The sequence below is a fragment of the Tupaia chinensis genome, unplaced genomic scaffold, assembly GCF_000334495.1.
Source record: "Tupaia chinensis unplaced genomic scaffold, TupChi_1.0 Scaffold000458_2, whole genome shotgun sequence".
NCBI lineage: Eukaryota > Metazoa > Chordata > Mammalia > Scandentia > Tupaiidae > Tupaia > Tupaia belangeri.
The window spans coordinates 789391-802382 of record NW_006159967.1 but is presented as its reverse complement, the minus strand read 5'-3'; the positions used below and the strand labels follow the sequence as shown (position 1 = coordinate 802382).

At 37.8% G+C, this 12992-nt stretch overlaps 1 protein-coding gene across 4 annotated transcripts in view; it reads left to right on the top strand.

The window, feature by feature from the left end:
- NAA16 (N-alpha-acetyltransferase 16, NatA auxiliary subunit) overlaps window positions 1-12992 on the top strand; it is a gene marked incomplete at its 5' end in the record, with an annotated part of 66974 nt that overhangs the window by 38987 nt on the left and 14995 nt on the right. For 3 of the 4 annotated variants that reach the window (XM_014590532.2, XM_014590533.2, XM_027774583.1), the window contains 4 exon segments: window positions 2522-2594; window positions 6147-6316; window positions 6660-6812; window positions 12340-12468. In XM_014590532.2, coding sequence (XP_014446018.1) covers window positions 2522-2594; window positions 6147-6316; window positions 6660-6812; window positions 12340-12468 — 525 coding nt within the window. 4 annotated transcript variants of the gene reach the window in all.

The following is a 12992-nucleotide window of genomic DNA, read 5'->3' as shown; positions in this document are numbered from 1 at the left end:
TTCTGTCTCTCTGTCTCTGGTGAGCTCATGTGCCCTATAGCAAAAGTCGCTTAAAAAAAAAAAAAACCTGTTTAGCTGCAGTTTTTGAAACTGCCAATAGATGGCATTATAAGTTTGTGAAAAAATAGCTTTCTCCACAAATTGCACAACTTGAGTACTGAATTTCTAAACCTGGAAGAAGTTTATAAAGTTATGTATATTCTAAGGGAAATTGGTGAGGTGGTCATGGTAGGTTAAAAATGTCTGTTACCTTTAATTTGGGTTTATAATGAAAATGTTTTGTAATATATTCATCAGTAGTCCTCAAGCTCTGTTATCAGAATGACAATTCCAGAGCTTGTCAAAGAAAATTGTACAGGGGCTGACAGGTGGTGTGGTGAAGGTGCTAGACTCCCACATGGCAAACCGTAGTTCAAACTTGGACCTGATGGCTTGATAGTCGCACTGGGCTCATGTACGTGCGTGCCCGAAATCCTGAGAGGAGAATGGAGGAGAAGGGATTGCAGTATGGCCATCCCCCCTGGGGGGTAATGTCTCATTTTCCCTCTCACTGCCGCTTTCTGTCTCTGGTGAGCGCATGCACTCTATGGCAAAAACCTAAAAATAGAAAAAAACTATACAGAGCCAGAGTTTCTGCTGCTGTCAGTTTGGGAAGTAGTCCCCAAATTTGTGACTCTACCAAGTTACCAGGTGTTGCTAATGTTGATGATGAAGATTGTCTGAGGATTACACTTTTAAGTCTCCTGTTTTTGAATTAAACAGTCTTTGCGTACCCATTTTCTATTCTGATCTCGGTTATATACATGCATGTTTTAGTAAGGTCATGGTGTATGTAATTTCTTCCCATCCTTTTTATTCTGTTACTTAAACATCTCCCCTCTGTTAGTATCTATTCCCACCTAATTCCCTATCAGCAGTCTACTAGAACACTGCCATGTGATGTGACATCATATTGGAAAGATGTTGCAATATTGTATCAGAAAAATGTCTTAAGGAGTGACTTTTACATTTTTTTTCTAGAGGTTGTGTTCCCCAGAGAGAGAGAGTGAAAGAGAGAGAGAGAGACAGACAGAAACTTGCAGTGGGGCATAGTCACTCTGCAGTTCTTTTTCTTCCATTCTTCCATCCCATCAGAATTTGGCACACGCATACACAGGAGAATGGCATGTTTCCCAACCACTGGAGCCAAGACTTGCATTGTGGGGTCTGGCTGTGGGGTCAGCATGTGGGGTCTGGCTTTCAGTGTACAGTGCTTAAGCACTGTGCCACAGAGCTGACTCTAGTCATTTTTATTGGTATCAGTGGGTGGTCACTGGCTTCATGGGCTCTAACCTATGACTTTGTCGGGCAAAGATTAATTTGAATTAAAAAATAAAGGTAATTACATCATGTCAGTTTGTATTAAATGAAATGTGCGAAGAGATTTCTTTTGTCACCGTGTATACCAGAGTCTGTTTAAGACGTGACATGTGGTCTGCTTTTCAGTGAATTTTGCTTAGTGTACAAAGAGGTTTAGTGAAAGAAAAAAAATACATAAATATATATTTGAGATTTTTGTTATAGAGCCTGTACACTCACAGAGAGAGACAGACAGAAATCAAGAAATCATCCCCTGGGGGAATGGCCATGCCGCAGTCCATTCTCCTTCATTCTCCTCTTGGGATTTTGGGCACGGCACCTGGCATGAGTTTTCAGCCACCAGGTCTGGGACTTGAACCATGGTCAACTACATGGGAGTTGAGCTACATAACCATTATGCCCTCTGTTTGTCCCAATGTTTTTGTTTTTATGAAAATAAAAAGTTTCAATTTTTCACAAAATACCACTGTTTCAGACCTTATTTTAGAAGTAGGCATATAAAAGTACGTTGGGTGGTGGAGTCTGTCATTGTAGTTAGTGCAAATTTCAACTTTCTGCCTTTTCTCAGAGTTGCTAACAATAATAACCAAAACAGTCATTTTTAATTTCACTTAAACTTTTCAAATCTTGAATCATTTCACTTAACTGGTTTGTAATGAGTAATGTTTTAGAAATTCTGAATTTTCATATTAGGTCTTCAGAAAAGTCGTGATGTATTTTTCTATGCAAAAATGTGTCATGACTTTTCCAATAACCCAGTATAATGGTTTATAACTTTACAGTATAACAACAGGAAACAAAAGGTAAATAAATTCACTGTTAGTAATAAATTCTGTAGATTTATTTATTGGCAGAAAAATAAGTTTTGTAGTTATTGTTTCTAATTCGTTCATAAAAACCTCAAACTGCTTATGAGAAATTAATGTTCTGTGTTACTATTAATAAAAATGGCAGTGTATTTTTTTGTTTGTTTTTTCTTATCACCTCTCCCAGCACAGGAAAATGTTCATATTAGGGGCGGAGGGAACACCCTAGTAGTTTAGTTAATTTATATTTCAGAAATAAGCTGTTTATTATTTCCCAAATCTAATTTAATCTGTAATAAGTAAAAATACTTCCAATAAAATATTTTTAAATTTTAAAAATATGTTTTTTTTAACAGGTTTCTATAATCCAGGAACTCGTTACTAGTTATGAAGCCTCTCTTAAAACATGTGACTTTTTTAGCCCTTATGGTAAGTTTAAATAAGATGGAATTGGAAATTGATATATTCATTTCAATCCATTTTAAATCAATTACAGTAATACTATTTTATGTTTATTATGTGTGCGCTGTATACTAGCTACTATTAAATAGTTTTTGAATTAGTGAATAAACTGAGAGAACGTTTCATTCTTATTTAATTTAAATTTTCCATAATTTTTTTTTTTTGAGAGATTTTTGCTATAGGGTGTGTGTGCTCACCAGAAAGACAGAGAGAGACAGAGTAACAGAAAGTGAGAAATCACCCTCCGGGGGGATGACCACACCGCAATCCCTTCTCTTCCATTCTCCTCTCAGGATCTGGGACAAGCACACACACATGCCCAGCGTGAGTTTAAGCCACTGGGTCTGGGACTCGAACCTCAGTCGACTACATGGGAGTCCAGTGACATAGCCATTACATCAACTGCTGGTCCCAATTTTCTATAATTCTGTGGGGCAGAAGTTAAAATTTTTTTTCTTGTTTGTCCTTTAAGAATTTTTGCCATAGGGTATGTGCACTTGCCAGAGAGAGACTAAGAGAGAGAGAGACTAAGAGAGAGAGAGAGGGAAAGTGAGAAATCACCCTCCCCCAGGGGGGGATGGCCACACCATATTCCTTCTCCTTTAGTCTACTCTTGGGATTCTGGACACACATGCACATGCACCCAGCATGATTCTCAAGCCACTGAATTCAGGACTCGAACCACAGTTGCCCAAGTGGGAGTCCAGTGTCTTAATCACCATGTCACTTGCTGTTTTAACGTGAGAAAACAGACTTGAGAGGTTGAAAGATTTGCCCAAAATCATGCAGTTTGTTTATCTTGAAACCTAATTTTCCTGAATCCTTAAATTCTCTGCCTCTTTTTATTTTTTTAAATGAGGGAAAGTGCAGGAAAAGGAGTGGGGAGAGGCAGTTTTTTTTTTTTTTTTTTTTTTTTGTCAGGGTCTGGACATGGATTTTCCTGCCCTGGCATCTCAGTCAGCTAGGATTACAGGCATGCACCACTAAAGGTGTGTTTGGCTTGGATTCTCCAGGGATCAAAGTGGGGCTTCCTAGGTGACAGCAGCGCCCCCATGTGTGCACTGTCATGGCTCAAACTTTTTGCTTTTAAACCTGTATAGTTGGATTTCTTGTTTATTTGTAGGGACATATGTGAATTGAGGGAACTTTATTTAGAAAACACTCTAGAATGATTTCATTCATGCACAAGGTAATTTTAGTCTATGTTCTTCCTGTGTCTTTTATATGTCATTACTCTGAGTTTTTTTTTTTTTTTTTTTTTTCTTTTTAAAGAGGTTTTTACTTTAGGGCATGTGTACTCGCTGGAGAGAGGGAGACAAAGACATCGAAAAGGAAAGTGAGAAATCATACCCCAAGGGGAATGGCCACTCAAAATCCCTTCTCCTCTGTTCTCCTCCTGGGATTTTGGGCATGTGCGCGCGCACACACACACACACACGCACACACATGTGCCTGGCATTAGTTTCAAGCCACGGGTTCCAGGACTTGAAGCTCAATTGGCCATGTGGGAGTCCATCGGTGTAACTGCTATGCCATCTGCTGGCTCCATCTTTGAGCATTTTTAAAGCAACCAGACAGGTCATTTTACCTCTAAGTACCTTAGTTTGCATCTGTTTAAAACACTTGAACAGAAGATGTAACCAAAACGCCTTGACACACAAAATTAACCTCCTACCACAATGTCTAATACCCAGTTTATATTCAGATTTCCTCAGTTTTCCAAAAACAAGTTTTTGTGAGTTATTTCAACCTAGATATTTTTCATTAAGTTTTTTTTCTTAAGAATTCTTTTATTTACTGATTATTATTATTATTACTTAATTTGACCAGAGAGAGACAGAAAGAGAAAGAAAGAGCAAAAGCAAGCCATCAGGTCTGGTACTCTTACCCAGTCTGCATGTCTCTTATATTCTGCATCCTGCCCACTTAAAAAAAAATACCATTTATTAGGCTGGCAAGTGCCATGGTGGTTACTTGCTGGATTCTAACATGGCTGACCACCAGGGTTCGAGTCCCAGATCTGGTGGCTTGCTTTCTCACTTTGCCTTTTGTGTCTGTGTGTCTCTTTCTGGTCAAATTAAAATAATAATAATAATTCTTTAAAAAAAAATACAATGTTTAAATTTATTTATTTACTTATTTTTTGTCTTATTCAGTATCCATATTCTCTTGTTTAGTGTCCATATCCTGAATTTAGCTGATAGCTTTCTGTGATGTCATTTAAAATCTTGTACTTATGACTGAATTTACAGACGTGATTTGATTCAGGTTCTGTTTGAATACGGCACAGGTACTGCTCTGTGCTCCTTTTATGTCATAGCAGGAGGCACGAGGCATCTGGATGTGTCTGTTGATGTTAAGATTGATCAGAGTTCAGATGTTGTCAGCCTGAGGTGCCCCATAAAAAGTTCTGGCATTGATTTTAGCTGCCGTTGAGGATCATTGCCTGGATACCTTATTTCACTCTCATCATTTCTTCATTTATTGGCAGGAATTCTTCTTATGAAGAACTTTTCTTTGTCACATATTTGGTTCACATGAAATACAGTTCATAAAAGTGGACTTTAAAAATTTTACAGAAAAAACAGTTAAAATACAGGTTTATTTTGGTGCAGAAATTGGAAATCCATGCATAGCTTTTCATATATGCATTTCTGTGAACTTTTTTAGACCTCTTATGTAAGAGGAGCAGGATAAACATTTGACTATTTGCCTTTTAAAATTTATTTGTATTTTAATTTATGCTATAGTGTTTGCTTTATTGGCATGTTATTTAGTCATCTAACTAGGGTACCTTCTGTTTGTTCTGATGTAGCATGGGTAAATTCACTCATTCACTCGCCACTTCATGTCTTCTGGTCTTCCCTTCTGAAATCCACTTGAGAGTTTGGTATTTCTTTACTCTGTGTGGGTTGAGGGTACAGGATGAGGAACAGAGTAGGGCTCATCTGATTGCATGTATGTGACTGCTTTCATTAGAGGACTTGAGTATGTTCTCTCTTAGACTTTGGCCATATGGCAGGGTTATTTCCATCTTCTCTGGAATGTAGCCTCCTGTTGTGGGTTATACCCTTCAACTTGGGGTCTCTCTAGTTAATGTGGGAGCAGAGAAAATGCTGAGCCCTGGCAGTTTAGTAGTTCTTGCCTTGTGAACTCCTACAGTGGTAGTTAGGGAATCTCTTATTCAACCTGTTTTGACCCTTCTGGACATGCCACCTTTTGCTTTCAGCCTGAGAATTCATAGAATTAGATTGATTTATGTCCTTTCCTAGGCACTGTTTCTTTGGAGTGGGGTTGGTGTTAGAAGCCTGCCAAGCCAGCCTTTTCTATCTGTACTTGGCTGCTACTTTTAAAACTTTTTGATATGAAGTCATACCTCTTTCTGTTGATTTGCCCATTTTTTGCTACCCTTTTTATAGTTTATTATTAATTTCATTATGAATGAGGGGAGAGGAAGTATGTCATTTGGTTTACTTTGCCTTCTTTCCCATAATAATTTCCACATTTGTCTGGTTGCAGAGAAGGGAGAGAAAGAACCACCGACTACACTGCTCTGGGTTCAGTATTTCCTGGCACAGCACTTTGATAAACTTGGACAATATTCTTTGGCTTTGGATTACATTAATGCTGCTATTGCTAGTACTCCAACCCTAATAGAGCTATTCTATATGAAAGGGAAAATTTACAAGGTAAAATCTTTATTATGTTTTTTGAATGGTCAAAGAATTCAGCTGCTTTTAAGAACCCTTGGAATTTCTATGTAGAAATAACTTCTAGGGCACCCTGACCATATTCTTCTGAAAACTGTAACAATCCTAAGGAAATTTATTGATGTTATGTAGTAGTTGTGTAATCAGTATTAGCCATTTGGTTCAGCCCTTGGTAAATGTGAATTCCAGCTATCAATGTGTAAATGTCACAGAAACGGTATGAGATTTCTAATTTGTCTTTATAAATTGTTTTAAATTTATATTGTACCCGTAATCTGTTGATCATAAGCTGTGATTTCTTTAATGTTTTCTTTTCCTGTAGCATATAGGTAACCTCAGAGAAGCTGCAAAGTGGATGGACGAAGCACAGTCGTTAGACACAGCTGATAGATTCATCAACTCCAAATGTGCAAAATATATGCTTCGAGCGAATATGATAAAGGAAGCTGAGGAAATGTGTGCCAAGTTCACAAGGGTAGGAGTAACGTACATAGGCATGTAATTATCTGAATTAGTAAAATTAAGCTTAAGTTCAGGTGATGATTTGTAATATCTGCCACTGAAGTTCATAACTAGTTCATAAGAATTTTGTTATTTTTTTAAAAAAATCCCATTAAATTCATATTCTAAGTTTATTTATTTATTTTTTAAAACTGTGCTTGTGTGTATGTCTGTGTGTGTTTCTGGCACAGGATGATTAAGAAGCAATTGTAGGAACAAAATAATACAAAGACACCAATGTGCCATACTTCAGCACTTAGGTGTAAAATTTGATTCATATTCCTAATTCTTTGTCTAGCTAATAATTTGTGGCTGCTTTTTCATTTCTCTTTTACAGTGCCTTACTTTACTGCTTAGAGCACTGTTTCTGTATAGAACTGAGTTCTGTGTATTACTAGTCTCTGTGACATTCTAGAGTATAAGTTTTCTGAAATTGTTGGGTTAAACATCCATTCTTTTTATTTCCCTCTTTCACTATACCTTTATATCCTTTTCCACACACAACTCTGTTATATTGTATATATTGTATATATAGAATACAATATATATATACATAATGTATATTCTATATTCAAACAATATAGAAATGCAAACAGATTCAAACATATTTGGAATCTTGTTTTATTGCTAGTGGTACTTGAAAAGTTAGAAGGGAAAAGGTACTGGTGGGGCAGCTAATTATTTGTGTGGAAAAAAGAAGTGACATTCCTGTCTTCAACTGCACACAAATCAGTTCCAGGTGGATTAAAGATCTGAATATGGAAAGCAAACCTTTCAGACTTTTAGAAAAAAATGTAGCAGTTTATCTTTAGGGGTTTGAGGCATGAAGCCTTTCTTTAAAAAATTTATTTTTCTTTATCCATGATAGAGTGCATGCATGTGTGTATGTTCTCAAACACCCTCCACAGGGTCTGGTCACACTGCAGTCACCATCGTTCAGTCCTCCCGCACATTAGGCTTGGGCACTCATGCATGTACCTGTCATGTTTCAGGCTGACCAGGCCAGGGATTTGAACCGTGATTGCCATGTAGGATATGACTTCTCTTAAATAGGGCTTTACCAGTACACCAGAAATGGGACTTGAACCATTGCTGGCCATGTGGGAGTTCAGTGCCTCAACCACCATGCCACCTATTGACCCCCAAATAAATAAATTAAGAAAAAAAAAGGAACATCAGAGAGTTCATTGAAATAATTATGTAATATATATTAAATGTGATACTGAGACATAATGAAGAAATTTTAAATTTTATTTCTGAGTTTTAATTAAGAAAGTTATGAATAAGTTATTTACACTTCCAAGTGTACATTATGTACAGGAGAGGGCTTTTGTGCTGGTGTTTGCCAGTGAGTTCTACAGGATGAACATAAGTTACTGCTGTATTCTGTGCTGCTAAGTTATCACTAATATCTTGGGTTGTCAGAAAAGTCATGATGCATTTTTGCATAGAAAAACATGAAAAAATACGTCATGACTTCTCTGACAACTCAATAACACCAGTATATCACCTTCCTTTAAATATTAGGTAGGTTCTGGGGTCAGCAGATAGCGTAGTAGTTACGTCACTAGACTTGCACATGACTGACTGCTATTCAAGTCCCAGACCCAGTGACTTGAAAATCACACTGGGTGCGTGTGTATGTACACATGCCCAAGATCCCAGGAGGAAAATGGAGAAGGGATTGTGGAATGACCATCTCTCCTGGGGGGGGTAATTTCTCACTTTTTCTCTCTGTCTCTGTCTGTCTGTCTCTCTGACAAGCACACACACCCTAGGGCAAAAACCTCTTAATAAAAAGGAGCGATAGATTCCAGTTGTGTGGAAATCCTTTTTAGAAGCCACATTACAGCTTAAGCTTTTATTCTGAAAATTTACTGCTTTGAAAAGTGATGTCAGAAATATAAACACACAAAAAAGCTCAATAAAAAACAGACAAGATGGGGAACTTGTGGCCTCGTGGCTAAGGTAGCTGGATTCCACGTGGCTATCCATGTGGTTTGAGTCCCCAGCCTAGCACCTTGGAAATGTACTGAGTGTGTGTGTATGTGTACACATGTCTGCCCAAAATCCCAAAGGAGAGAGAGATGGGGAAGAAGGATTGCAGCATGACCATTCCCCATGGGAGGTACTTTCTTACTTTTCCTCTCTTCCTCTCCTTCTCTCTCCCTTCCTCCCTTTCCAGTGAACACACACACCCTCTGGCAAAATGAAGAAGACACAAGAGGGTAGAAATACTGGCAAAAGATGTGAATAGTTTCACAGAAGTAGAAAATGGAATGTCCAAAAAAATATGTTTTCAAGTAATCAGGGATATGAAAATTAAAATAATGAGATACCATATTCACATCAAATTGCCAAAGGTTGAGTCTGACATTATAGTCATCCTCCCATATCTGGTTTCACTTTTTGCAGTTTGTTACTGTAGTCAAGCACAGTCCAAAATATTAAGTGAAACATTCCGGAAAGAAATCATTCACAAGTGTCAGATTGTGTGCCATTCTGAGTAGCCTGATGAAGCACCGTCCTGCTTCATTCCACCCAGCACGGGAATCATCCCATGGTCATCATAGCCGCCCTATATGTGCTATTCACCCACTTGTCACCTTAGCCCTCCTGGCTATCAGATTGAAAAAACAGTGTGACCTAGGGTTTGGTCCTGTCTGTGGTTTCAGGCATCCATAGGATGTCTGGAATATCCCTTGGAGATAAAGGAGGACTACCGTGCTAGGCATTGGTAAATGGTATATTTTCACACATATACACAGAGAAGGGCAATCACGTACTCAAATTTAGTTTTCAGTAAAGACAACTTCCTATGGGTCGTTCGTTTATCTTTATAGAAAGGGCTTTCTCAAGGTCAGTAGATAAATAAGTAAAGTGCTCATATTTCTTTCTTCCAGATTTCTTACAGTTTAGAACATACAGAATTGTTAATGTATGTCCATTGGTTCTAGTTGATAATTTTTTGAAGTGAAAAATAATAGATTCCTTGTGAAAATATAGTATTATCATATACATGGAAAATATACATAGCCATAAAGAAGAAATAAAATACATTTATCATTCTTTTTTTTTTTTTTTTTAAGGTTTTTGCTATAGGGTGCATGTGCTCTTGGTGGGGGGAAGCAGTCACCCCCACCCCTCCGCAGTGGGGATGGTAACCCTCACAATCACTTCTCCTCCATCTTCCTCTAGGTATCTTGGCATGCATAGCTCCAATAACACATCTATCTTTCTATGCACCTAGAGATAGCTAGTTTTTAGACTTTTAATGAATTCTGTAATTTGAACTGATACAATACAAACGGTAAAAAAAAACCCAAAAAACCCTGAAAATTGAATGATTTATATAAATGTACCTTTGCTCTCTTTTTCAGTTTTGCTATAGGGTGTGTGTACTCACCAGAAAAAGACAGAAGGAAAGTGCAAAAGCACCCCCCCATGGGGGGAGGTAGCCATGCCATGGTCCCTTCTCTATTCTCTTGCGATTTTAGGCACACAAGCACACATACCTCGTGTGATTTTCATGCTGCTGGGTCTGAGACTTGAACTGCTCAGTCACCCTTGGGGAGTCCAGCTGCCTTAACCACCATGCCACCTGCTGACCCCCTTTGCTGTCTTTCCTGAGGGCATACAAAATATTTAATATAATATTTAAAATGTTTAATAATAATATAATATTTAAATGTTTAACAATATTTCAAATAAATTTTTTCTTAACTGTGACAAAACTTGTATTCTGGCACTGAAAGATGATACTTTGTTTTACACACCTCTCAGAATTCTCATTGAGCCTGAATTAACAAAAAATATATATACTCGCTAGGGTGGTACGTGTCAGAGAGAGACAGAGGGAGAGAGGGATGTGGTCACGGTGCAATCCGTTCTCTTCCATTTTTCCATCCTGTTGGGATTTTTGTGTATTTCAAGTCACAGGGGCTGGGATTTAACTACACAGTCAACCATGTGGAATCTGACTCCCTTAACTTCTAGGCCACAGGGCTGGCCTCAAATATAAATATATATATAATAAATTTCATAATATAAAATTATATATAAATAAAAATTTATATTTTGTAAAATATATATATTCTTTAAAAATATATTTTTTAAAGAATCATTTCATTTATTTATCTTTTATTACTATTAATATATTTTTTAATTTGACTAGTGGAGGAGAGGGGGAAAGTGAGAAAGTAAGCTGTCAGGTCTGGAACTCAAACCGCAGTCAGCCATGTGGGAGTCCAGTGGCTTAACTACCACGCCACCTGCCGGCCCCTCAAATATTTTTAATAAATCACTTTTTTGGTTTTATCAGCCCGCTGCAAGAGAGCAATGGCCAGGTGTAAGAATTGGTATGCGGTAGGAGTGCTGTTGGAAGCATATCCATGGGCATGATGAAAGTGACAGGGGACAGGCTAATTTGGAAGAAGACTGAGAAACTGGAAACAGGCCTGAACTATTACTAGCAAATTCAGCAATATTGGATGCACATAAAAGCAACCCTCAGTCAGCAAAAAAATGGTTACAAAAATAGGCAGTGCTTTATAGAATTACTGTCTTAAATATTTGATCTTTGGGAAAATCATGATACATTTTCTGATGTTTTTCTGTGCAGAAATGCCCCATGGCTTTCTTGACAACTCAGTAGTATAAATAAAACCTTGGGTGTTTAAAAAACTAAGCTTTAGTGGGATCAGCAGATGGTATAAATGGTTACATTGCTGGACTCCCACATGGTCAACTGCAATTCGAGTCCTAGACCTGACAGTTTAAAACTGACACTGGACACATGTGCATGCGTGCCCAAAGTCCCGAGAGGAGAATGGAGGAGAAGGGATTGGGGTGTGGCCATTCCCCCTACGGGGTGATTTTTTTGTTTTCTGTCTCTTTTTCTGTCTCTCCAGAGAGTGCACGTGCCCTATAGTAATAATCTCTCTTAAAAACAAAAACAAAAACAAAAACAAAAAACAAAAACCTCAAACAACAGAAAAACTAAGCTTTTATAATCTGGAATCTTTTTGTATAGGGTGTATAAATAAGACATTATGTGTTTAAAACCAGTAGTAGGAGGACTGCATGGTGGCTTAGTAGTAACTAAGTACTCTGTGTGGCTGACCCACATGGGAAGGTTCTGGATTCATATCTAGAGGTCTCCCTGGGGATGCCAGCCGTATGTGTGGTCATGATCTGGGGCTGCTTGAGAATTGAGTAGATCATGTTATTAGAGCCTTATTGGAAGTGCTCATGCATGCCTCTCTCACTCCCTTTTGCTTTAGCTTGTGGAACAAAGAAACTTGAAAAAAAAAAAAATCAAAACCAAAACAAAAAACCTGGCAGGAGGAGGAGGAAAAAAACCAGTAGGAGCCTTTTGGAAGCACCTTGATATATTTGCTAATTGTTGTTGTCGTGATACTACTTGTAGCCATAGGTATAAAACAGAAAATGGGATTGTTGGATCCATTTGGTCCCTCTAGTTACAAATGTTTTCATTTCAGGAAGGAACATCTGCCATGGAAAATCTAAATGAAATGCAGTGTATGTGGTTCCAGACAGAGTGTATTTCAGCTTATCAGCGTCTGGGAAAATATGGAGATGCCTTAAAAAAATGCCATGAAGTAGAAAGGGTAAGTTGTTAGAATTTCAACTTCACTTTTCTCCTGAAAGGTGAAGAAAAAGCAGGTAAATTTCTACATGGATGAACCACTTCATCTAATTATACTTTGGGAGCTTCATTGTGATAAGTTCTTGATCTGTAACCTTCCAAACGTTCAGAAGTTGTGAACATATGATTACTTTTTTGATCCTCAGATGGTTATGTTTTTGATATGTCCACATATTTTTTGTCTGAAGGAAGAAAGAAGATTAATTTAGTAAATCACGGTTGTTAACATAAATGCAAAATTTGTTTCCTAATTGGGCTGTTACTTGATTTTCATCACTAGCATAGGAAGACACATACTTGATGGCAACCTCTCCCCTTTGAAACATCAGGATCTGGTCCATAGTCAGCCTCTCTCCAGTTGTCTTCCCAGGATATTTGCCCTCACATTCTGTACTCTGTACAGCAATCTGTGGCCAGTGTTTAGGCTTATTTTATAATTTGCTTTTAGGATGTGTGTGTCATGTGCCTTAGTGAGGGTACTTTTCT